We start from the raw sequence: 27829 nt of genomic DNA on the forward strand, positions 1-27829 counted from the left end.
ACAATCACGACAACCCTGTCACTATATGCTAATTTTTCTGTCACAATCACGACAACCCTGTCACTATATGCTAATTATTCTGTCACAATCACGACAGCCCTGTCACTATATGCTAATTATTCTGTCACAATCACGACAACCTGGTCAATATCAATTTATGATTCTGTCACAGTCCAGACAATCTTGTAACAAAACATGCTTAGCAATAGGACTATGATTGCCGAAATCACAACATTATAAATAGAGATTCAGTATTTCTTAATGAGGATATAACCCTGACATTACAAAATCAAGAAAATGGCTCTCTATCAGTTCAATGTTTAACTTGTAAATCAAAATCTAAATTACTGCACGACATTCTAGTCGCAAAGACTTTTTTAAGTCGGCATTCCTCCTTCAGTGAGGTCCGCTGTTATATCCAGCAATGTTTTCTCGGTCAGACAAGATAAACATACCTTTGGAACATGTGCGAATTAACACAGTGTGTAGATATGAAAGGGACGTTCGATGAATACATGACACGGGAAATATAACATATGTCATCATTATAAAAGAGAGTGTTGTTGAGATAGTGGACCAAAGTTACCTGGAGTTGTATACCGTTATGGGTATTGTTTTACTAATATTCGCCATTGTTGTTTCCAACATAGGGACACGTAAGTAGTCAGAAAGAGCAATGATTATGTCCAATCTTCATTTGATTATTATTTGACTGTGCTCACTTATAACGAATTGTAGCAACTATACTCACATATAACGAATAAGTCGTTGTACTCATATATAACGAATATCCGTTGTCTTCATATATAACAAATTATACCTGCTGTACTCACATATAACTATTTTTGCCCCTGTACTCATGTATATCAAATTTTAATCGTTGTACTCATATATCACGAGTTTTAGTCGCTGTATTCACATATAACGAATTTAGCCATTTTCTTGCATAAAATGAATTATAGTTGCAATACTCATATAACAAATTGTAACCGCTGAAGTCACATATCACGAGTTATAGCCACTGTCCTCAAATACGAATTAAAGGTACTGTACAAATAAAACTAACTAATTATGTACTCACATATAATGATTTATAAAGGTACTGTACAAATAAAAATAACTTATTATGTACTCACATATAATGATTTATAGCCGCTGTTGTTACTTACAGTTGTGTGATCGCACAACGTTCCAAAAAACATCGTGCGCACACCGTGCGGACATCGTGCGCACAAATGTGCGATGTGCGATACAAACCGCACAGCTAACGACAGGGTTATAAATATTACGGAATAACTAGTTATACGAAAAGATATACGAAACAATTAAAATTATGATATAAGATGGTCGCTTTTATATATACGTGCTGCATAACAATTGTTTTTATTTATGGAACATGTATGACCTGTTAATTTTTGCCATTTAAGTACCGTCATATTGTCTCGCAAGTATTCGTGATTTTTTCGACGGCCTGGTGATACATCTACATGTACCAGAATGGTTGGCGGACATCACTACGATTATTTATCATACTTAATACATGCATTACATATATTATGTATTTTTAAACACAACAGAAATGTTTACATTGATAACAAGTTGTTTTATCTGTTGTTTAGTTCTACATGTATTAAATAAATAGCCTGTATATAATCTCGCTGAATACACATTTCGGGTCTCATTAATTACCGACAAGAGCCGACAAGAAACTAGATGACCGACACGAGCCGACAAGAAGTTAGAATTACCGACAAGAAGCCGACAAGAAAGAAAATGAGAGATAAAATAGTTTTTATTTATTAATACAATGTATGATTTGTTTATTTTTTCTATTTTGGAATATTTTGTGGTCTGATATAATGGTTGCGACAGGTAATATTGAGCCGACAAGAAAAAATGATTTACCGACAAGAGGCTGGAATTACCGATAGGAAAAAAAATACAAGATAAAACACATTTCATTTATTAATACTATGTTTGATTTGTTCATTTATTAGTTATTTATTATCTATTTGGATTTCTTCGACTCGCCAAGGCCTAGTGGTGTCCTCGACGACGTCCGAGCAAATTATAAAAAGTTCTATAATACTTACATGTATTTAACTATACATCGGTATTCCATTTCATTCCTAATAATTATTGCATATATTTCACCGAAAATATGGTAATTAGCTGCCTCGTAAAATGTTAATCGTTGTATATCTTTAACAATCGTTCCACACGTTTGAATAATTAGATGACTCGTTCCCCATTTATATCGACCACGATACCTATCGCACATGTACCGTTCCAATCGCCCATCGTGCGAACATTTTCCTGCACGATCCGTATCGCACAGATCGCACATCGTGCGTGCGCACATCGCACATCGTGGAACGTTGTGCGATCACATAACTGTATAACGAAATGTAGCATCTATAGTTATATAGCACGAGTTATAGCTGCAATACTGATAGTTAAATATCAATTTGACCAATGGTAATAACTTTGTATTTGAAATAAATGATTAAGGAAAATGGCACCGATGTAAGTAAATAGTATGTGTAAAAAGAATAGTTCATTTTCTTCAGTAACTAGAATAATGATATGGCTACATCAATAAATTACTAAAACAAACGTGTAATAACTTGGCTATATCAGTATATTACTAATACACGTATACTCACTTGGCTATATCAGTATATAACTAAAACATGTATAATAACTTGGCTATATCAGTATATTACTAAAACACTTATAATAACTTCGCTATATCAGTATATTACTAAAACACGTATAACTTGGCTATATCAGTATATTACTAAAACACGTACAATAACTTGGCTATATAAGTATATTACTTAAACACGTATAACTTGGCTATATCAGTATATTACTAAAACACGTACAATGACTTAATCAAATCAGTAAATGACTAGTACAAATATGAAAAAGTTATATACATATAAAGAATTAACGTGTAAGTAAATAACTGGTACACATAAAATAACTTGTCTGTATCGGTAAATGACTATTACACATAAAATAACTTGTCTGTACCGGTAAATGACTATTACACATACAATAACTTGTCTGTATCAGTAAATGACTATTACACATAAAATAACTTTGCCATATTATTAATAACTAATACACATAAAATAACTTGTCTGTATCGGTAAATGACTATTACACATAAATAACTTGTCTGTACCGGTAAATAACTAATACACATAAAATAACTTGTCTGTATCGGCAAATAACTAATACACATAAAATAACTTATCTGTATCAGTAAATGACTATTACACATCAAATAACTTGATTGGCCAATACACGACAAATGACTTATCTGTATCAATAAATGACTTATCTGTATCAATAAATGACTTATCTGTATCAATAAATGACTAATACAATTAACATAACTTGTCTACATCAGTAAATGACTCATACACATAAGATAACTTATCTGTATCAGTAGATGACTAATATGCATAAAATAACTTTGCCATTTTAGTAATAGGCATAGGCTTGCCGGATGACATAGTGGTAATATAATTGTCATTCACCTAGGCGGCTAGGATTCGATTCCCCGGTTGAACGTGAAAAGACAGATCAGATGGATTTCCCCGGGTAAGACCCATTGCTAGCTTCCATCCTGGAGTTCATATCTTATAATACATGTACTTCCTGACCAACAATCGTGATTGATATGAATTGATATAACTTGTGTCGCAAAAGTTGTAAAAAGGATAAATTAAATATTTTTTTTATTATGAATAACTATGTTATATCAGTTGTTGACTTAAACACACACAATAATATGGTCATTTCAGTAAATCATATAAGAACATGGTCATTTCAGTAAATGATTAATACACACACAATAACATTGTCATTTCAGTAAATGATTAATACACACACAATAACATGGTCATTTCAGTAAATGATTAATACACACACAATAATATGGTCATTTCAGTAAATCATATAACAACATGGTCATTTCAGTAAATGACATACACACACAAAATGGCTAAATCGCATATTTTACTCGTTTTATTTTACCGATGTAAACCAGAAATATATTTTCAACTCAAACATATATCTAAAAAGAAAAAAAGTTTCATAACTGCGGTCTGTAATTCAGATGATAATGCCCCAAAACAAAACCTGAGTATAATCAGATATACAATTCATGGTTCCTACATTTCACTTGATACATTTCACAATGATTACTACATAACCTGAGATTTGTCATGGCAAAAAAAAGTTGTCGTTGATTATGTCACAGGAGAAACACAGAAAAGGACTGACACCTGCTGGTTCTTTTAAATTTCGTTTATTCGACCGGAGCAGTTCCATAAAGGAATATTTTATGGAGTTTCAACCCTACAAATAGAATACAAATATCCTAGTTATTATATATAGCCGTGAATACAAGTACAGTATGTATGACGTACGTCAGGTATTTAATTTAAAGATAATAATTTCAATATAGTCATTATAATTATTATTAAATAAATGTCAAGTGACATACCTTCCATTAGTCAATTAAGTCAGGTAAAATGCAGTATTCTTATGTGGCGGTGCATGCCTATTGTAGGACGTTGTAGGACAATTCCAGTGGAAATGTTGCCCCCCTACTGTTTCTGGCGAACTGCGTCCGGGCGCGGTTTAACCCTAGTTTTTATGAACCTCACACTCACATTTCATGCTTTCTTACAAACTCACACGCTCATTTACATATAAGTCGAAAACAACACCAAATAAGGACACGAACAACCAAACACATGGACGTAAACAGTACACAACATAATTGATATATATGTATACTTAATTAATCAATATGTACCTGTGACACACTCACCCTGTTCAGCAAATGTCGTCCCCGACATTTAATTCCGATACAGGTAATCTATGAATTTAAACATTTTAATTAATGACATGAAAAATAAATATTAATTAAGAGACCAACTCAATAAACATCAATATTTTCCATAGATATCTTCCTAAAAATCATAAACAAAACTTATCAAATGTCTGAAATACAGTCAAACACCTGAAACATAATCATAAATACATTATTCAACCGAACATCAAAACATTTAAACCAACAACCAATCATTTTCAACAATCTGTTCTATAACATAGTTATCGTAACGGTCGGGCAGATGTCTCGTTCGTGTTGATCTCCTCAGTGGTGGAGCTTCTACCACAGGGGCAGTGTCTGGAAAACAAGGGGAGGCAACCACCCCTTTACCTACATTACTACCACTACCACTAACTTGATCAGACTTACCTGGAACATAGCTCATCCCTTCCGAGCTATCCGGAACAGAAATCGTCACATCTGACAAACTAACAGGAGAAATATCTTTTAACTCCCAAGTGTTTCTAGGAACAAAATCCTTAACTCTAGGATCTAGTCTACCAGCTCTAGTTTTGGACCTAGTACAATAATTACTCTCTGCATCACTATCATCAGAGCTAGAGTTTGGATCTAATTCAATGAAATACCGAAATAGGACCTATGACCCTGGATTTGACCTTGGGACCTGTGACCTTGGCCTCAATCTCTGATCCCACACTATCAGTAGTTGTTCCCGAGTATGGCAAAAGCATATTTATATGCAGAGTTCTTACTCTACCGTTGCCATGTTCTAATTTCACTCTGTAAACAGGAGTGTTCAAATCGGGTTTAGACAAAACTTTGTATGGGTGTCTTTCCCACTTGTCTGCTAGTTTGTTTCTACCTTTCAGATTAACATTTCTGACGAGGACTCCATCACCTGGCTGGAGAACAGAATCTCTGACTTTTATATCATAGTGATGTTTATACCTTTGAGCAGATTTTCTAGCATGTTTGGACGCTATTTTGTAGGCAATCTGTAGTCGTGACTTCAGTTTTTCTACATACTCAGTTTTTGGTTGAAACTGATTTAAATGACCTTCACCAAGACCGAAATAGGCATCAGCTGCTGAACGTGGATGTCTCCCAAACATGAGATAAGGAGGCGAGAAACCTGTACTATCATGTGAAGCCGTGTTGTACGCACGCACCAAACTCGGTACATAAGACTTCCAATCTCGTTTCTGCTCCTCCTCTAAAGTACCAAACATTTTGAGCAAAGTCTGATTAAAACGTTCTGTCATTCCATTACCCCTCTGGGTCAAATGGAGTGGTACGGGTCTTTTTGATTCCCGTTACTTTGCATAGTTCCTTAATGACATTTGACTCAAAATTTCGACCCTGATCACTGTGTAGCCTAGCAGGAAACCCATAATGTACTACATAGTGATCAAATAGGGCTTTAGCCACCGTAGTAGCACGCTGATTACGAGTAGGAATTGCCTGCGCGTACCTCGTGAAATGATCAGTGATGATAAGAATATCCTCGACACCACCCTTACAGGACTCTACTGACAAGAAATCCATACAGACTAGTTCCATGGGCTCAGAAGTTATTATATCTACTAGCTCTGCTCTCTTAGCAATAGGAGTTTTGCGTTGTATACAACGATCACATGACCTGACCTTTAACGCTACGTCACTATCCATCCCCGACCAGAAAAATCTCATTTTGATAAGAGATAAAGTTCTATCACGGCCCTGATGACCTTGGTTATCATGATATGACTCTAAAACATGGGATTTTATCTGCTTTGGCAAAACAATTTGTTCTACTTTGACACTATCAATATCACAGACATGATATAACACACCATCCTTTATCACTAATCTTTTCCTTTCCCTCAACAACTTTCTGACTGCTGTAGACTCTTTCTCTAGCCGTTTACCTGTCAACTCTATCCCTGAACTCAATAGCATCACCACATGCCGTACATCAGCATCTGCTGGTTGCTTTTCTATCCAGTCAACTTGACGGAAACTACTGTCATTGATCTCAACACTAGGACTCTGCATAGAATTAGCAATAACCAAACTCTCAAACAAAGGAAGACAACTCCTGCTTACACACGCAGTTTGACATACAGCCTTAACTACATCTGGATATAAACATTCTGTTTCCGAAGGCTTGCGTGAAAGACCGTCTGCGTCCTTGTTAACTTTACCTGAGCGATAGTTCAACTTGAATGAGTAGTTAGCTAACTCTGCAACTCATCGGTGACCTGTGGCGTCTAAATGTGATGTGGATGTTACATACGTCAAAGGATTATTGTCTGTGTACACCTCAAACCTTTGACCATACAAATAGTCCTTAAATTTTTCTGTGACCGACCATTTCAGACACAAAAATTCCAGCTTATGCGCAGGATACAGTTTCTCACTGGGTCTTAAACCTCTGCTAGCATAGGCTACTACCCGGTCATGGCTATCTTGCTTTTGATACAAAACTGTCCCTAAGCCATCATGTGAAGCATCTATGTTGGGACGAAAAGGTTTGGAAAAATCTGCATATGCCAATATGGGAGGACTGGTAAGTTTCATAATCAAATTATCAAACGCTTGTTGACACTCGTCACTCCAAACAAAAGGAATCTTTTCTTTGTCTTTGACCTTGACCGTAGGGTGGCCTATCAATAGATCATTCAAGGGCCTAGCTATCTTAGCATAGTCTTTAACAAACTTTCTATAGTATCCAGTAAATCCTAGGAATGTCCTGACCTCTTTTACCGACTTGCAAGGCTTCCATGACCTTAATGCATTGCAGAGACCGAACAGCATCCGTCTAAACTGGTAAAAACCTAACGGACCTACTGAAAACGCTGTTTTCTCTATATCCTTCTCATCTACCTCAACCTGGTAATATCCTGCTCTTAAATCCAACTTGGAAAAATACTTGGACCCTACCAAACAATCTAACACCTGATCAGTTCTTGGAACACTATCCCAGTGGACACAAAACGTTCGGAGAACGTCCGGAAAACGTCCTATTCAGGTCACAACGTCCGGGACCTTCCTACAACGTTGTGAGAACGTTTCATGTCAAACGTTAGTACAACGTTAGCTTTTGACGTTGTAACAACGTTGTAACAAGGTTTTAATGCAAACTTTGTGTATTTGTTGTTAATTTCAAACAGCTTGCAAGTTTACACAAATGCCAAAGACATACCGAACGAAAACATCAAATTTCATGATAAATTTAATTATGTAATTGGCTCGAAATTTTATTTGTCAATAATGAATATGTTTAGATTAGTTTAAAAGCAACCTACGTCGCCTATAATGTGCCCTAATGATATAATATCGATCATTGATCCTTTCCTGATCCAATTTTGCTGTAAGACCTCCCTTTATACAAATAAATGTGATCAAACTCGAATTTACAAGGTTACGATAACAAATCGGTGTAACCTCCCTTTATGTTGCAATATATATCCGCCAGGGGGCAATACAAACATTGACATTCGTTTCAAAAACATTTTTTTAAACGACTTTAATTTCAGTTTTAACTGCATGAAAATATCATGTTTTGGTTGAAACTGTTGCTATTTTTTCTCGGGAAAAGAAATAGATAGAGAGAAGAAAAAAGAGTATTGATATTTGAACGGTAATCTTAACTTCCGGTTCTTTGTTCTGCAAACACACGTGGGCCGTACACACACACATTTCAATCGGACTGTTGACTTGCTGTACTGGATTATGTATCAGCTTTCTTCCCGAATACAGATCAGTAATTCAAGGTAAGTTCTATAATATGATTCGTATTTTGCTCATTACACTGCGTTTGATTTTGACTTGTGTTTATTTACAAACAGATCGGGCATGTTATGATTTATATTCACGTACGTACGTACAACGGATGTACGTTTCTGGTATCACCGGGCATAAGTTTAGTTTCACGCATATTTGTTAACCGAGCACGTTATGATATATTGCCGAAAAGTTTACGGTATATCAATAATTATTGTTTTGATTGTTTTTCTATTTACAGATTAAATGGTGATAACTGGATGCACCGAGGTACTCAGAGACATCAGAGATGTGAGTGATGGGAGGAGTGCAAGCACATGGACACATGGAAATAAAGACATTAAAATACTGTTTTAAAAAACTTGAGTTTTTGTTGTACATAATAGGTAACAATAGTAGAAAATAAAATAATACGACGTTGTGACAACGTCTATACAACGTAAATAAAACGTTGTCACAGCGTTACACAGTAACGTTGTGGGAACGTTGTATGAAAACGTTCCCCAAACTTTCATTTGCAACATTACTACAACCTAAATGCAACGTTGCATCCTGACGTAATTGCAACGTTCTCCAGACGTTGTGTGCCCACTGGGATACTGGTCATTGAGTGTCTTGGAGTTAAGTGTACGGAAATCAATACAGAACCTGAGATGTCCATTCTTTTTCCTAACCAGAACTACATTAGAAGCATACGGTGAACTAGAATCTTCAATGACTTTTGACGCTTTGAGATCTTTTAGATGCTCTCTCACCTCGTCATACATAGCAGATGGAATCCGCCTGTATGGTAGTCTGAATGGTTTGTCATCCACCAACTTTATCTGATGTTTTACCACATTTGAACAACTAATGTCGAACTGACCAGTAGAAAATAAAGATTTCCAACCGCTTAGCATGTGTTTAGCTGCTTTTAACTCTTCAGGTTCCAAACTTTCTGAATTAAGCTTAACCCCTAGCTCCTCCAAATTGAATTCTGTAACCGTCTCTGTATCTGACTCATCCTCCACCTCAGAGCTCGGATCCCAATGCTCAACTACCCTGACCTCATGCACTGAACAAAGTATCGATTAGGGTTTTATCTGCACTGGATACGCAGAAATGTTACATATCCTTACAGGTATCCTATCTGTACTTCCAGACTCTAACTTTACCAACCTTGGACACATGACGATACCACTGGATGATTCAGGACAGGATTCTACCACTACTGTGTCGGTTCTATCCTTATGCCTGACTAATCCATGAATCACTTTACTTTCACCAGGACCTATACTGAAAGGAGTTTTGTTAGTAGTTCTTACACTGACCAATCCTGTCATACTTCTAAGTTCCTTTCTCCATATCCCAGACTCATCTCCACCTACAACATCTTTTCCCTCAAACAGATTAAATACATTGGTACCTATCACCATGGGTACCTGCCTATTATAATCTGTATCCAGCACCACTAGCACTGGAACAAGCACTGGCTCTTCCTGTTTCAAACACCTACATACAATCTCTGAATCAAAATATCCGAAGTCGGGTAAAGAACTTCCATCAGCACAGAACAAATCCAGACCAAAATCCACCAAAGACAGTAAATCGCATCCTTACAACTGCTCGAAGCAACCTTTGCTACAAGTAGTTACCATTGAACCGGTATCCACTAAACATCTAGTTTTTACACCACAAACCTCTACTGTAGCCTCATTAGCACTACCTACTAGCGTCTGTCTAAGCTTACTGTAAGCTTACTTCTTAGGCTTACCTGATTGCCTCCCCCTATTTGCCCTCCAATAACGGGAGTTAATCTTTTGGCTGTGGCTGGCCTTTGTTTCCATACTGCTTGTTTTTTCCAATATTATTCACTTGAACTTTGGTCGAGTTTCTGGCTCCCTCTGTGGGTGTTCTCCATTACTGCTTCTCTGGCTGGCTCAGCTTTAGCCTGGGGATCCATTTCAACTGGGGTCTCCAAACAAACTGCTCCTGTACTTTGTAACTTCAGGGTAAGAAATGCTGGACCTAAACTACAACGGTACAAGAAACAAACACTGCACAATAATAATTGGATATATATGTGCATATCACAAAACATCCGGCAATCGAAAATTTTAGATTGGTAAGTTAGTAATACATTAAAACATGCAACATATAACATTTAACATATAACATACAACATTAAACATATCACAAAGTTTCTACATTTACCCTCTACATACTCAAAATAATTCACACCTCTCTCACGTCTGATTCTTCCCTCCGATACATTATACGACAACCGAAGCGAAATGTACACACGTTTGTCAAGACGTCTCTGTCAGTCACCTAGACCTATAAAATGTCCAGTATACCTATCCTACAGTTCCCTACCTTGCAAAATTACTATTTAACACGATTATTCATACAATTTCAGATTTTTAGATAACAAACCACATGCAAGCCTTTTTTTCTGACGAAAGTCATAACAATGTCCACTTCACTTCCGGCTGGTCGAGGTCGTTGAAACGCTTACATATGTGCATCAGCTGATCCGTACACATCTAGGCTACACGTGTAGATATCCAGTCGCTGCGCGATAGGCCTATTTATTAAACACGACATTCAGAATTATAGCGAACACTCTTTGAAAAATAAACTCCATTCCTGTGGCCAACGATAGTAGGACGTTGATGGTAGTGCTACAGATGGTCATATCGTCGGGAGTTTACAGCTCCTAGCCACTTAGTCTAACCATTCTACGCAAAATAGAGGTGAACATCAAACAAATTGCAAAAGAAACTTTTTATTTATAATTATAATCTTTATTTAGTGGTTAAACACATATGCAAATTCGAAACCAAAGAACAAATGGGAAAGGTCAATTTTGAGGGGTCAAAGGTCACAATAAACGTTTGTTATATTCTATACACAAATTCATTGACACTATGATGAAATAGATACTTAACTGACTCTGTACATGTGTTACAATTAATCCAAAACCATGAATATGTTTTCACTATTTTTGATTCAATATACATAAATGAAAGCGAAATAAGCAATTAAAACATTTAAATGTATACTAAAATAGCAATATTTGGCTCACAAGGTTTCATACTGACATCATTAACCCATGTTTGCACCTGTAAATATGTCCTCATGCTATGGAAACTTGCAGAAGCCGACGTTGGCGGTATCGTATGTATCTGAACACACGTTTTGTTTGTTAAAACACGATGCGCAAACTTCCGATATCTTAGTAGGTCTAGACCTTCATGAATAACTCCGCCATATAACGCAGTAATCAAATGTTCGCCAGTGCGATAATCACCTGTGCTTTCGTGTTTTTCGTAAGAAAGGCACGTGAGTGTGACTTCAAGAATTCACCATCTCGAATCTTCTTCAGCGTTGCAGCTTTACTGATTCCAAACATCCTAGAAGTGGTATCACAGCCGCTTATTCCGTGAATAACTGACAGAACCTCACAAATATCTGGTCCAAGAACAGTTTTGGTCTTTCTTACGTGCCACACCTTGGTTTTCCCTCTAGAAACATGATCTGATCTGAAGTACAGCGGCTGAGATAATGTCAAATCTAAATGAAAGAGAAGCAGAACAAGTAAGTCGGTGTCTTCTCCTAGCAACACGGTCGGCTTTGACAACGCTGAAGATACAGCAGTACTTGCAATAAGGACATCAGCATCAGAAGTTGCCTTTTTTGTTTCAAATCCATTTTCGGACATCTTTTTACTCAAAAGTTTGATGAAATTTTCCTTATTTGCATGGTTTGCAAGGAACGTGTCTTTCTTTGTCCTAAATGGTGTTTTCAGTGAAGCTCACTTGAGTACCTTTGATTCCTCTTGTTCGTCTTAGATGAACTGCATCTTTTGTGTCGGGACCAGAAGCATAACCGTCAAATACCACGATACAATTGGAATAGGCATACTTGATGCAATCAATGTATCTCTGACAGATTTGTCCAAACGTTGATCCTCCGTCGATGACGTATTGGAACCCATCACCCGCAATATCTTGTGCCACACAGTCCCCTGAGTTCCATATGGCATCTAATAGAGCCGACTTTTGTGCCATTCTCATCATACCCGAGGACTCAAATATAGAACTTGGGAAGCTACACAGTTCAAAGGTAAATATTTCGGATCTTTTATCTTCGATATTGTCCGCAGCAGCCATAAACCTTTGAAACAACAGTTGAGGATCTATTTGTATACCTTCGTCTCTCAGTTTAAAAGAGGCCTTTTCGTTCATTCTGGTGGCTTGATTCTTTCTTTTAAATGTGAAGTCAAACACCCCTACATCGTTCATTGAGTTTAGAATTCCAATTCCAACTTCTTTGGCGATATCAACATTTGCCTTAGAGTCAGCTGTTACACCAGTTTCAATATTTCTAAGGCTGGCTTCCTCGATGAATGGGTCACGGACAGCTATGAAATTGGCTAGTGTTTTAATGTCTGTGCAGTCACGCTTTTTCCTAGACACCCCCTTTTCCTTGTGCTGATCACTGGTTCGAAAATTCAGCGATGTTAACTCCTTAATAGCGAGGTTAACTTCTGCGCAATCAGGCATCGCCAATATCCATTCCGCCCTCTGACTGTCTGTCATGCCTCTGCCTCTTGTTAAACCACCAGATGTTTTGATGCTTCTCATAAGGATCTATTCTATCGCTAAATCTGACGACAGGCCGCACCAAAACTTATCCGATCTTCTAATGACGTGGTATCCACATTGTAAGAAAGAGTAGACTTCCGGATGAGTTTCTGGGAGAGCGTTCATATCTTGTAGATATATTCTGATTGACTCAACGTACAAGTTGTGGCCAGCAGCCGCAAGATATGGCAACATCTCTTTCAGTGATCGTTCGTGCAGTTTCCAGTTTCCTGTCCGTTCAGCCCGGATGAAATTTCTAAGAATTTCAACCATGTCCATAAATTGGAACCATAGACTTGACGTTCTGAAACCTTTACGTGATGTCCTGAACTCGTCTAATTTTGAACTGATTACATCGATAGTAGGACTGGCACAGACCTGCTCAATGGATACTTCACTTTTCAAAAGAGAATCGAAAAGAGCCATTGCCTCTGATAAATCCTTTTCCGAGCTTTGTTGTCTCATTTCTATTCCTTCGTCCAGGGCTGTTTCTAGATTTCCGGGAATGTGTATACCGTATATCTTTGACAAGATGTTAGCTATAAGTGCATTGTCTATGAGAAAATATCCTCGTACGGCTCTGGCAATTGCTTTTCTGGTAAGCATGTGTGCTACTGCTGTTGGGGCATATACTGTTTCTAAGAGTTCTGATAAACCAGATCCGGCCATCAGGTGACCAATGGCTCCAATGAAACTCATCTCTGCATAAAAACCACCTAATCGCAATATGATTGACTTGAGACGACTGCCAGCTGGTTCGTTCTGTATTATGGTCTTTGCCTTCCAATACAACGGCTGATCGAAGGTTAGCATTGGGCTGACATTATTTCTAATCGCTTCTTTACAGACAAAATGGAGGGTTGAGTTGATACATGTCATGTCACTAGGATTCATGTCTATGAGAGGCAGGAAGGTGATAGACGATTTCCCAGGAAAATTGCCTTCAAGTACTTTGTGCATCGTAGCAGACCAGCTATGGTATTTGTTTTCATGCGGCCAAGAACTTCTGGAGAGGAGGTCAATTTTCCATACATCGTCTTTCCAAGAAAAATCATCAAGGATTTCGTACTTCAGTGTGCATAACGCGTTATGATGCTGTTCTTTGTACGGATAGATGTTGATCCTAGCTAGGTCTGTAATCTCTTGAAGAGTGGGAGATGCGCGAGGAACAGGTTTCCTTTTAGATGATCCAGGAGTAACTGTTTCAATAATGCCCATGCCATGAAATGTTCCGTGTCCATCTAACGTCCGCACATTATGGTCGACATTGTCTGCAACATATTGAATGAAGGAGCCTATTCTGCTGTCTTCTTTCTGAGTAGTTACACTATTTCCATTAGCCGCACAGGCATTCATTTTAAATTTCTGCACCTCTGTGTATGAAGATGAAAATCCCAAGGAGCTCAGTGTATCAAGTAGCAGTTTGGAAGAAAATTGATGGTGCATCTGCACTCCAAGGCCAATTTGAAGGGGAGCAATAAGTGTTCTTGGTCGACATGCCTGGATAATAGCGTGTCCGATCGATGCTACTTTGAGGGCTGAATCACTCTGTCCAAAAATATCAGTAAGGAATATCTGAAGGGCTTCTGGGACGAAATCTGTATTTCATACAAGTGATGAAATAAAATCTGCTGAAGGGTATTCCGACTTTGAATGTAGTTGAATGGATTTTATGTCACTTTTTATCAGCTTTGCAGCAGTATGAATAATAGCTTTCTTCTGTTCATCGGGATCTTCCGTCTTTCGTCGTTGATAAAATTCGTGTAGTATTTGTGATGCATTTTCTTTAAATGTTATTACGTTAGGTTGTCCATTGATATTTGTGATTATGATAGACGAACGAAAGTAACTTAACAATCTCCTTTTCATGTACACCGTACTGAACGCCTCTTCTCCGCATAGTTTTTCCATAGATCTCACCAAATCATTCACCGTCACTTGCTCTGTATCATTTCTGCGATACTTTGAACCAACTGGAGAAAGGCTTTCTCTGATTTAGATTTCTTTGGACGTCCAGGGGTGCTGGTTATACTTGTGTCATCTGTCATCCGAGACTTTGGAAGCTGTCGTTTTGTCGAAAAGTTTATGCTACACTGATGATGGTAAACAGCATCCGCCGCATGGAGATCAGATGAGGCCATATTGAGCCGCCCTAGTACTTCTGCAGCCCACTCGTCATTCTGTAAGGCACATGTCTCTTTTAGTGTTTTGTTATATTCAATGGTCTTCACTGGATACGCATCGGGATTCTTTTTCTTTCGTTGATTTTGGCCAGTTGACCACAATACAGACAATTTTCCTTGAAATTAAAGTCCGGTGTTGTCGATCGCAAGGCTCTTTGTCCAGTAGGTGTATTACCAGCTTCATTTCTGTAGTCAGATGAATTGGGATTCACATAATCCCTGCGACAATCTTTGTGAATCAGCTGTCCAGGTATAGTTCTTATTGAGTCCCCTTTGAGTTCACTCACCTCATTTATTGTCTCACTTCCTTTTTTTTCTTCACTTGCATGTTGCTGGGCCATCATCAGATATGGTTTGCATGCAGAACACACATGCTTCCATCACGATCTGAAATGTATCAAAAGAAATTCGTAGGAATCATATACAGCTAAACCCGTTGACACGTGTTGATAATTTTGACATTTTAAACAAATTTACTGTGGTAATCATATGAATTGTTCACTATTTCTGAGCAGTTTTTATACGAAGAAAAAGAAACAAAATATAAAAATAAAATAAAAATAACAATATATGAATAAAATGTCAGTAACAAATAAGATATTTAAAACAACTTATCAGTTAATTGCTTGAAAACAAGTATTTAACGAAAAAAACGGGGGGGGGGCGGGGGGGGGGGGGGGGGGGGGGGGGGGGGGGTTGGGGGGGGGGGGGTTTTTTTTTTTTCCCCGGGTTTTTTAAATTTTTTTTTTTTGTTTTTTTTTTTGTTTTTTTTTTTCTTTCTTTTTGGTTTTTTTGTTTGCCCCTTCTTTTTCTTTTTTTTTTTCCTTTTCCCTTTTTAGGGGTTTGGGCCCTTCTCCTCCGCCCAATTTTTTAACGGCCCCCCAAACCCCCAAAAAATTTAAAAACCCTTTTAAATTTCCCCCTTTTTGGGCTTCTTTTCTGGGTTTAAAAAAACAAAGGGCATTTTTTGGGGTTTTAATTGTTTGAAAAAAAGGGGGCAAAAATTTCCTCCCTCCCTACCTGGTCCCCAAATTTAAAAAAAAGAAAAAGGAAAAGAAATGAACCCTTTTTTTGGGTTTTCTTTGGGGGGGGGGGGGGGGGGGGGGAATGCAAATAGTGTACGCAAATTACAAAACATGCTCCAATTTGATCTATACGAACTTCCATACTTTTTTACTCCAAACAAACCGGTACATATATTCTTCAATATTTCCCCCCGTTTGCGTTGTTTTATGGTATTAATTCATTGATTCGTGCTTGTTAATATATTTATTCTCTTCATTGGGCATTTTGTACAAGTTTTGGGGATAATATCGGTAACAATAAAGAAATACCAATGATAGCGTCATGTCCAGTTAACATAGGAAAAATATGTTAAATCAATAATATATCCATCATGACATACTCTCTGATTGACTGCACTAAAAAAAATAGAATTCAATAGAAACCAAGAACATTTGAACTGATTATTGGATGAATATCGCATACTTACCAATAATGACAGCGAAGGGAACATGAGTCGTCTGCTGGTGACAAGATAGTTACCTCCCTTCGTAGCACTCTTCACATCTACGGCGGCCCATACATGCCATATCGATAGTAGGCAATATTTCACATAAAATATCGAAAATAAGTAATTTTCCCATTTTTCGATTTCTTTCGAATTTTAGCATGTGGTATATACATACGAGATTTACTTATAGCAGTTGTGTTTGTTTCTTTTGCAATTTGTTTGAGGTATAATGGGGAAAACTCAACTCCGGTCCCTACATGGGCACCAAATGTCACAGAAGAAACACGGAAAAGGAGTGACACCTGCTGGTTCTTTTGAATTTCGTTTTTCGACCGAGCAGTTCCACAAAGGAATATTTTATGGAGTTTCAACCCTAGAAATAGAATACAGATATCCTAGTTATTATACATAGCCGTGGTTACAAGTACAGTATGTATGACTTACGTCAGATATTTAATTTAAAGTTAATAATTTCAATATAGTCATTATAATTATTATTAGATAAATGTCAAGTCACCTACCTTCCATGACTCAATTAAGTCAGGTAAAATGCAGTATTCTTATGTGGCGGTGCATGCCTATTGTAGGATGTTGTAGGACAATTCCAGTAGATATGTTGCCTCCTACTGTTTCTGGCGAACTGCGTCCGGGCGCGGTTTAACCCTAGTTTTTATGAACCTCACACTCACATTTTCATGCTTTCTTATAAACTCACACGCTCATTTACATGTAAGTCGAAAACAACACCAAATAAGGACACGAACAACCAAACATATGGACGTACTAACACGACACGTGTAAGACATGGACAGAACTATAAATACAAAAGTTACAAACGTAAGAACACACCGACGAAACAGTACACAACCTAATTGATAGATATGTATACTTAATTAATCAATATGTACCTGTGACAATTATATTCTTGTTTTGTGTCTTAATACTTGATCACGTGTAAGGCTCAGATATAAAACTGTCAACCTCTCGATTCTTTCGACAAACGACAGCTTGTTTTGGGAAGAAAATCAGCCTACCTTTCAACAAATGCCAGCTTCTTTGGGAAGAAGCTCCGCCTACCTTTCAACAAATGCCAGCTTCTTTGGGAAGAAGCTCCGCCTACCTTTCGACAAATGAAAGCTTCTTTGGGAAGAAGCGCCGCCTACCTTTCAACAAATGAATAACAGCTTGTTTGGGAAGAAGCTCCGCCTACCTTTCGACAAATGACAGCTTGTTTGGAAAGAAGCTCCGCCTACATTTCGACAAATGAGAGCTTGTTTGGGAAGAAGCTCCGCCTACCTTTCGACAAATGCGAGCTTGTTTGGGAAGAACTCCGCCTACCTTTTAACAAATGACAGCTTGTTTGGGAAGAAGCTCCGCCTACCTTTCGACAAATGAGAGCTTGTTTGGGAAGAAGCTCCGCCTACTTTTCGACAAATGACCGTTTGCTTGTGAAGAAGCTCCGCCTACCTTTCGCGTCGTGTGACAACTTACTAAGTTTCCGGTAACACGCTCTACCCATCTTTTGCCTAATTGGCTCGGCAGAAAACAAATTGACCTGTCCTTTATATTGAGATGGTTCTTTTGAATTAACAAATAAATGAAGCAAATTTTCAAATATATTTGCCTCAAATATCAACCTTTCACTTTCATGCACCGAAGAAAATGAAAAAAGCTGTTCTAACACATTTATGCTAAAATATTGTCTGTTATTATGTCACATCATGTTAAATTCAGTAACTTTGGGTGCAGAAAGATGTCATGTATTTTTTTTTATCTTTTGAGATTATATCAATTTCTACTTATTGCAAAAGGTATCAGATGGAAAATCATTTGAAAATATCAAAGAGTTGCTATGTTTTTGCTATCACAATTTTACAAAATAGTTTACTTCAAAATTTCATAAAAAAAATCAAATACATGTATTGATAAGTTGCTTTATTATAAATTCCATATCAACATATTCCATCCTTTTCCTGCCTTTGATTGGTCCAAATTTAGATATTGTCCGGTTTCAAAATAGGGGTATCACGGGGCAGCAAATTCAACTCTGTGAGTTTCATTTCCTTGGCAACAATACAGTTTTACATCTTTTGTTGAACTTCCTATTAAAAGCCAGGGTTATTTAAAGACGTGTCTGGTTTTGGTGGTGGGAGAAAGCCGGAGTACCTGGAGAAAAACTACCGGCCTACAGTCAGTACCAGGTAACTGCCCCACGTCGGTTTTCGAACTCCCAACTCTGAGGTGGAGGGCTAGTGAAAAAGTGTTGAGACACCTTAACCATTCGGCCTCCGCGGCCCAACAACACATATGTATCTCATTGGTTGAGCAGTTTTGATGGAAACTGCTGAACAGAGTGATCGCCCCTCACTACGCTTCATTCTTTCTGTGACATCCATCAGGTGTCACCCCACTAATAAGAAGTAATATAATTCTTGTATATTGTGTTTTGCCATGGGCGATTATTCCGCTTATTGCTGATGTTTTATTCAGTATTTAATTGACAGAGTGTTTTATCGTTATCTAGATGGAGAGGAGGTACGGACGAGCTACATTCCAGCAGTAGCCTTTACACAAGGCCAAACAGCCCATCTTAATCTTACTCAAGGAGAAATCCTCAGTTATAATAAACTTATCACAAATTTCAACTCAGTCATTGGTGCCAATGGCGTTTTTACAGCTGATACCGAGGGTCTGTACGCTTTTCACTTCTACTCTCTAACCAAAGCGAATACAAAACTATGGTTGGAGATTATGTTAAATGGGAATCTGGTTGCATCTGCTTTCGCTCATTCCTCTAGTACTAATGGATATGCAGACGCGGGTAATTCTGTGATCCTAGAACTAAGCCGAGGCGACACTGTCTACGTTAAGGCCCACGACCAATACGAGAATATCTTGTTCGGAACAAAGGACGAGATTTACACGACATTTACAGGCGTTTTGATCAACTCTGGATATTTTGGCAAGTACAATGCTATGATTTTGACAAGATATATTGAGATATATATATATATATTACATTTTACCACTGAAATTTTGAAAATTATTTTTTCTATAAAAGTGATATTTTTCAAAAAATATCACTTTTTTGAGATCATCACTTTTTATGATTTGACAACTGCTTATAAACGACAATGGGGAAACTTAAGATTGGCATAAAGCTCTCCGTCATGTTATACATGTATGACGTCATAATGATACATAATGAATATGTAACGTCACGATTTGGCGTACATTTGGGAGTTGTTGACAGGGGACCGCAATGAATTCTTGGAGATATTGAGCTGCTTCAGTCTATTTTGCTATAAAATGTAATAAATAGAATATCTAACAGTATCTTCAATTATATCAAATGAATTTCACTCGTGTGGCTAATATTTTGATATCTTTCACCAATACGTCAGATATATTTGGTTGCTAAAGACACTGTTAGATATCCTCTTTATTAGTGTAACTAATGATAATACACTACGATGCTGTATCCTCTCTAAGTGGAAGACTGACAGATTTTCTTTTTTTTAGTACTTATGTCAAATATGACATTGTTTTGTGTATCTAGTGTAAGGAGCGTTAGGACCTATTGTTTAATTGTAATATGACATAGATCAATATAACTAATGTAGAGAGAGAGATAAGAGGGATAGAGATAGAACATTATGGGCTCATTGTTTAATACTACTGATAGTGGTCTGTATAACTAATGTAGGAAGGGTAAGGGCTTATTATTTAATATTAGTATGACATTGGTCTGTATAACTAATGTAAGAAGGGTAAGGGCTTATCATTTGATATTAATATGACATTGTCCTATGTAACTAATGTAGGAAGGGTAAGGGATATTATTTAATATTAATATGAAATCGTCCTATGTAACTAATGTAGAAAGGGGGAGGGTTTATTATTTAATATTAATATGGCATTGTCCTATGTAACTAATGTAGGAAGGGTAGGGATTGGGAGTTTGTTTAATACCAAAATGAACTTGCACTGTATTACTATTGTAGTGAGGATCATGACTTATTGTTTAATGCTTATATGATATTGAACTTGTGATGGTAAATTGTCGATACCGTTCACAACTGGAATATCTAATGGCAAAATCGAAATTCTCGCAAAGCAAACTAATTAGTCTACAGCCGTTTTCGGGAAAAAAAACTGACCAATCAAAATACTCGCCTTTTAGCTCCTCAACTGTTTCGAAAAAATCAAACTTGGTCGCTGCCTTATTTGATGATTGCGCTAGCGTAGGACAGCTAACCAGCAAAAAACAGTCGAGTGGTCTTTGATAGGCTTTTCATTATGTTTGACCATCTTTATCAAAAATAATATATTAGATTGCTTTAGAAATTGGTGTCTATTACGTTACGAAATAAACTTTCCCGCAACCTAGCTTGGAAACCGCTTTGTTTGCCGAGCTCAGTAACAAAGCAACTTTAAGATTGTTTAAAAATCAACAACAATAATGCATTTCATGTTAATCTTACCTGATAAAGTCAATGTATGCTACACGAATTCTCGAATGTGCTCGCCCAGTCAGAGGGGTGACATTTCGTTACAATTTTCCCTTATATGGAATGTATCATAGCTACAATTATATTTACAGATTTATTCCTAATATATAGCACCTAAACAGTACAATTACACACACCCTCGCCTTACTTTGATTCGCTTCTTTTGTGTACCTTTTTGTCAAAATTTGGTTTAGAAATTTGACCCTGCGGTTTGCATCATGCACTTCGTATACACATGTTTAGTACAACTACATATACACTTAATCACGGGCATTTGTATTTTGAGATTGGAGGATAATTATTGAAAAGATAAACTTATACCTAGTATAGGTCCTGATAGAATGTATTTACTTAATTAAAAACGGATATCAGTGAGATACAGTTCAGTCGCACTGCAAACGAACTTGGCTGTTTAGAAAACAAACATCGATATCGTTGAATTACCGATGTGATTTCTATCAACAACTCTGCATTTATAACAAACAGAAGTGAAATGATTAAAATCTATATTACTTACCTGCAAAGAAGAACTGACAATATACCGAGTTTTATTGACGAATTAGCAGTGTACGTTCTGGTACACAGCCATCAGACTGCCTGATCCCGGGGTGTTTTTTTTCAATTTTTATGAAGATTGCTTTGTTAATCTTTTACAAAGAAACACAGAAACGAGATTGATTTGTAATTGCCTGTTACTTATATAATCTTCTTGAAATTTGGTGACACTCGAAAGCTGGATAAAGTTATCTACATCTTGCTAATACGCCATCTTGAATTCCGTTACTATGCAGTGAAATCCATTACGGCGGCATTAGCAACCCCCTCCAAACTTACGGGCCCCTTTCTTCGCCTACTCATCATGTTGTGTATGATGTGTGTGACGTCATTTATTCAGAGTTATCTCCTCTTACGCAAATTTTCTGCGTAATTAACGGGTTATTATACGTTAAGTAAAATTAGTACATCGGAATGCTACGCGATTTTTTTTCACGCCGTTATTGAGATTTGGCATGTTATTAGAGGCTGACCATGGCATGCCGGGTTGGTTTTCACGAGGTAATTGAGTTTTGGTATGCCGGTTGATTATGTACACGGCTTGCCTGGTTTGTTTTCAAGACGTTATTGGAAATAGATGTCTTTTGACAATTTGATCGTAATAGACGTGTCATTGTTTACCATGAAGAGTCATCATTGCAACATCAGCATTATTTCTCTCGTTCAAAATTCTTTTTTTCAGAATAAAAAAAGTATCATGACATCAATTTAAACACTAATTATATCGTGTTTATGAAATCCAAAGGTGTTTGTCACAGCAGATGTTTCCAGGCGTTACTGATGGACACCTACAAGTACGCCAATCTTCAGTAGAGCTAAACCTTCCATACGTAAAGCTATTTCCAAAAAAGCCGGTAAAAGCTTTGCATACTGTTTATGTGAGTGTACTAAACATTGTTGTCGATTGGTTTTAACAAGGAGGAGTTTTTCCCGCCATCGCTCTCATCTTACTACTCTTTGTAACAAGTCTTGTCGAGTCTATCAAAAACAACTATTGAACATGAGAAGCCAGGGTACGAACATGAGATCCAAGCCTCCTATAGACTCTTTCGTGATATAAAAGGGGGGAAATGACAAGTTATTTACAAAGTGAGGATCTTCCGATGGACGAAAAGGTGGCGCTGTACGATCACAATTTACGCAAGTATATATCTAGATATCAACAATATCAACAAGATGGTGCCCAATCCCAGGTTATGAATCAAAAATGTCGATTTCCGGAAGGAGGACCTAACACGTCAACTCATTTTACAAAGTGTTTGGTTTGGTGTGTTTTTGTTTAACGTCCTAATTAACAGCCAGGGTCATTTAAGGACGTGCCAGGTTTTGGAGGTGGAGGAAAGCCGGAGTACCCGGAGAAAAACCACCGGCCTACTAACGTCAACTCGTTTTACAAAGTGTACCGAAAACTGCTCATTACTAGATTGAAACAATTCATCGACTGAAATGACAAAGGCGGTTTATGATATAAAGGTAAACCAGTCATTCGAGGTTCGAATCTAGTGAATTTAGGGGGCGACGCTAGCCTTAAATTTCTCTGAAACACGCCCATCCATAGGGCGTGAATGCCTTTCCCAACAGCTCACAGGGGCATTTATGTCCCCAGAGTTGGATAAGTAATAAATCGTATTCCGATAGTATTCAAATCATTAACTCTTCTCTCTTACAACACATACAAGGGGCGATACCGTCTCTAGGCCTTAAGGGACCCGTACACCTGTACCATCTCTAGGCCTCAAGGGACCCGTACACCTGAACCGTCTCTAGGCTTCAAGGGACTCGTACACATGTACCGTCTCTAGGCCTCAAGGGACTCGTACACATGTACCGTCTCTAGGCCTCAAGGGACTCGTTCACATGTACCGTCTCTAGGCCTCAATGGACTCGTTCACATGTACCGTCTCTAGGCCTCAAGGGACCCGTACACCTGAACCGTCTTTAGGCCTCGAGGGATTCGTACACATGTACCGTCTCTAGGCCTCAAGGGACCCGTACACCTGTACCATGTCAAGGCCTCGAGGGACTCGTTCACCTGTACCGTCTCTAGACCTCGAGGGATTCGTACACGTGTTCCGTCTCTAGGCCTCAAGGGACTCGTACATCTGTACCATCTCTAGGTCTCAAGGGACACGTACACCTGTACCATCTCTAGGTCTCAAGGGACACGTACACCTCTACCATCTCTAGGCCTCAAGGGACTCGTACACCTGTACCATCTCTAGGCATCAAGGGACCCATACACCTGTACTATCTCTAGGCCTCAAGGGACTCGTTCACATGTACCGTCTCTAGGCCTCAAGGGACCCGTACACCTGAACCGTCTCTAGGCCTCGAGGGATTCGTACACGTGTACCGTCTCTAGGCCTCAAGGGACTCGTACACCTGTACCATATCTAGGCCTCAAGGGACTCGTACACCTGTACCATCTCTAGGTCTCAAGGGACTCGTACACCTGTACCATCTCTAGGTCTCAAGGGACACGTACACCTGTACCATCTCTAGGCCTCAAGGGACTCGTACACCTGTACCATCTCTAGGTCTCAAGGGACTCGTACACCTGTACCATCTCTAGGTCTCAAGGGACACGTACACCTGTACCATCTCTAGGCCTCAAGGGACTCGTACACCTGTACCATCTCTAGGCCTCAATGGACTCGTTCACATGTACCGTCTCTAGGCCTCAAGGGACCCGTACACCTGAACCGTCTTTAGGCCTCGAGGGATTCGTACACATGTACCGTCTCTAGGCCTCAAGGGACCCGTACACCTGTACCATGTCAAGGCCTCGAGGGACTCGTTCACCTGTACCGTCTCTAGACCTCGAGGGATTCGTACACGTGTTCCGTCTCTAGGCCTCAAGGGACTCGTACATCTGTACCATCTCTAGGTCTCAAGGGACACGTACACCTGTACCATCTCTAGGTCTCAAGGGACACGTACACCTCTACCATCTCTAGGCCTCAAGGGACTCGTACACCTGTACCATCTCTAGGCATCAAGGGACCCATACACCTGTACTATCTCTAGGCCTCAAGGGACTCGTTCACATGTACCGTCTCTAGGCCTCAAGGGACCCGTACACCTGAACCGTCTCTAGGCCTCGAGGGATTCGTACACGTGTACCGTCTCTAGGCCTCAAGGGACTCGTACACCTGTACCATATCTAGGCCTCAAGGGACTCGTACACCTGTACCATCTCTAGGTCTCAAGGGACTCGTACACCTGTACCATCTCTAGGTCTCAAGGGACACGTACACCTGTACCATCTCTAGGCCTCAAGGGACTCGTACACCTGTACCATCTCTAGGTCTCAAGGGACTCGTACACCTGTACCATCTCTAGGTCTCAAGGGACACGTACACCTGTACCATCTCTAGGCCTCAAGGGACTCGTACACCTGTACCATCTCTAGGCATCAAGGGACTCGTACACCTGTACCGTCTCTAGGCCTCGAGGGACTCGTACACCTGTACCATCCCTAGGCCTCAAGGGACTCGTACACCTGTACCATCTCTAGGCCTCGACGGACCCGTACACCTGTACCATCTCTAGGCCTCAAGGGACTCGTACACCTGTACCGTCTCTAGGCCTCAAGGGACCCGTACACCTGTACCATCCCTAGGCCTCAAGGGACTCGTACAGCTGTACCGTCTCTAGGCCTCGAGGGACTCGTACACCTGTACCGTCTCTAGGCCTCAAGGACCCGTACACCTGTACCGTCTCTAGGTCTTGAGGGACTCGTACACCTGTACCGTCTCTAGGTCTCGAGGGACTCGTACACCTGTACTATCTCTAGGCCTCAAGGGACTCGTACACCTATACTATTTCTAGGCCTCAAGGGACTCGTACACCTGTACCATATCTAGGCCTCAAGGGACTCGTACACCTGTACCGCCCCTAGGCCTCCAGGGACTCGTACACCTGTACCGTCTCTAGGCCTCAAGGGACTCGTACAACTGTACTGTCTCTAGGCCATAATAGACTCCTACACCTGTACCATCTCTAGGCCTCAAGGGACTCGTACACCTATACTATTTCTAGGCCTCAAGGGACTCGTACACCTGTACCGCCCCTAGGCCTCAAGGGACTCGTACACCTGTACCGTCTCTAGGCCTCAAGGGACTCGTACAACTGTACTGTCTCTAGGCCATAATAGACTCCTACACCTGTACCGTCTCTAGGCCTCAAGGGACTTGTACAACTGTACTGTCTCTAGGCCACAATAGACTCCTACACCTGTACCGTCTCTAAGCCTCAAGGGACTTGTACACCTGTACTGTCTCTAGCTCCTCCTTGGACTGGATCTCGAGCTATTAGTGCACCGATACTATCGCGACCTACCCCTTTCATTACATCTCGAGCAACCACTTCGACTACAGCTCGAGACACATCCCTATCGCCAATAGGAATGGATTGGCAATATTACAATGGCATTGATGAAAGTGACTACAACACCTTTCCGACACCCAGTGTCAGATACGTTGAAGAAGTGGGAGAGGTTAACGCCAATAGATTAGGTCCAGCTTTTTAAGTCATCCAAACGTTCTTGTTAAAGTGTCGTAAAGATGACAGACGATAAGAGAGAATGGTTGAATCGGTTATTGTTTGTTCAGAAATCGCCAAGAGAACAAATTGTTTTCTTTGTTAAATCTGCATCAACTCCACAGTAATTGTCCGGATTATATATTATCTAATCAAAAGGTCATCCTCTTACCTTACCTGGTAACAGTTCAATGAAATACCACACGTCGGCCTCAACCCATATACCAAAAGGGTTTGGAAGTTGGTTCGGCTGAAATTCAATATTCCCATTGTTGATTCCATGTACATGAAGGTGACTTGTGGTTGGAGATGGTTCGATAATGGCAGTAAAAAAGTTGCCAATTTACCGTACAGGTTTTCATAAAAAACCATAAGAGGTATGTAATGCACAGGTATTCACTAAAGTCCCATAATAGATATGTAACGAATAGGTTACTATCAAAGTTCAACAGCAGCTGTCTACAGGTTTTCACCAAAATTCCACAATAGGTATTTACCGGACAGGTTTCTTTTAATGTACACAATAAATGTGTATCGTACAGGCTTTCACCAAATCTCCACAAAGGGAATGACTGCACAGGCTTCCACAAAAGTCCTCAAATAGGAATGTACCGTACAGGTTTCTACCTGAATCACACAATAGGTATGGAAATATATGTATAAAGTATTTAATATATTCAAACTATTTAAAGTAGATGGAATAAATTAGTTTGATATGATTTGCATTTTAAATATCATGCCTTAATGTTAAACTAAATAAAAAATAAACGTTGGGTCTTGATATTGTCAGGCTCTGGCCATGTCTTCAACGCTGCAAGTTTAGCTGGGTAAGTTTGAATAGCACATTTTTGAGGTGCTCCTCAAAGGTGTCTGAAAATAAGAAAATGTCATGTAAGAAAATTGAACATTCCTCAAGATGGCTTTCGCCCATACAGGCTGGTATCAATCTCTGAAAAGTTGCTGGTACATTAGTTAGACAAAATTCAATGCGGTTACATTTAAAGAAACCTAGTGGTCCGACAGAAAAAGCTGTCTTTGCCTTGTCCACTTTGATTTCAACTTGCCAGTATCCGGACCTCAGGTCCAGTTTACTGAAGTATCTCGATCCAATTAGGGAGTCAATGGTTTCCTTCGCCCTAGGTTGAGTGTAGGCATCCTTAATGATTTCCCCACTGAGTTTACGCAAATCAATGCAAAATTTCAGGGAACCATCTTTCTTCCAATCGAGGACCAGATTCGAACAGAAGGGACTGCGG

General features: G+C 39.0%; 1 protein-coding gene across 1 annotated transcript; it reads left to right on the plus strand.

Annotated features, from left to right (window-relative positions):
- Positions 1–505: 505 nt before the first annotated feature.
- Positions 506–27177, plus strand: LOC117344812. The gene is made up of 3 exons (XM_033907637.1): positions 506–656; positions 19490–19927; positions 27116–27177. Exons 1-3 carry the CDS (start codon positions 605–607, stop codon positions 27175–27177), a joined length of 552 nt encoding a protein of 183 aa, XP_033763528.1. The 5' UTR covers positions 506–604.
- The last annotated feature ends 652 nt before the right edge of the window (positions 27178–27829 follow it).

This window comes from Pecten maximus, chromosome 16 (assembly GCF_902652985.1).
Source record: "Pecten maximus chromosome 16, xPecMax1.1, whole genome shotgun sequence".
Taxonomy (NCBI): domain Eukaryota; kingdom Metazoa; phylum Mollusca; class Bivalvia; order Pectinida; family Pectinidae; genus Pecten; species Pecten maximus.

Bases quoted from the DNA above. Each gene is read 5' to 3' on its own strand.
- LOC117344812 (XM_033907637.1), top strand. From the start codon at position 605: ATGGGTATTGTTTTACTAATATTCGCCATTGTTGTTTCCAACATAGGG. The intron at 657-19,489 runs GTAAGTAGTCAG...ATCGTTATCTAG, and splicing joins TGTTTCCAACATAGGGACAC to ATGGAGAGGAGGTACGGACG. The intron at 19,928-27,115 runs GCAAGTACAATG...TGTATCGTACAG, and splicing joins GATCAACTCTGGATATTTTG to GCTTTCACCAAATCTCCACA.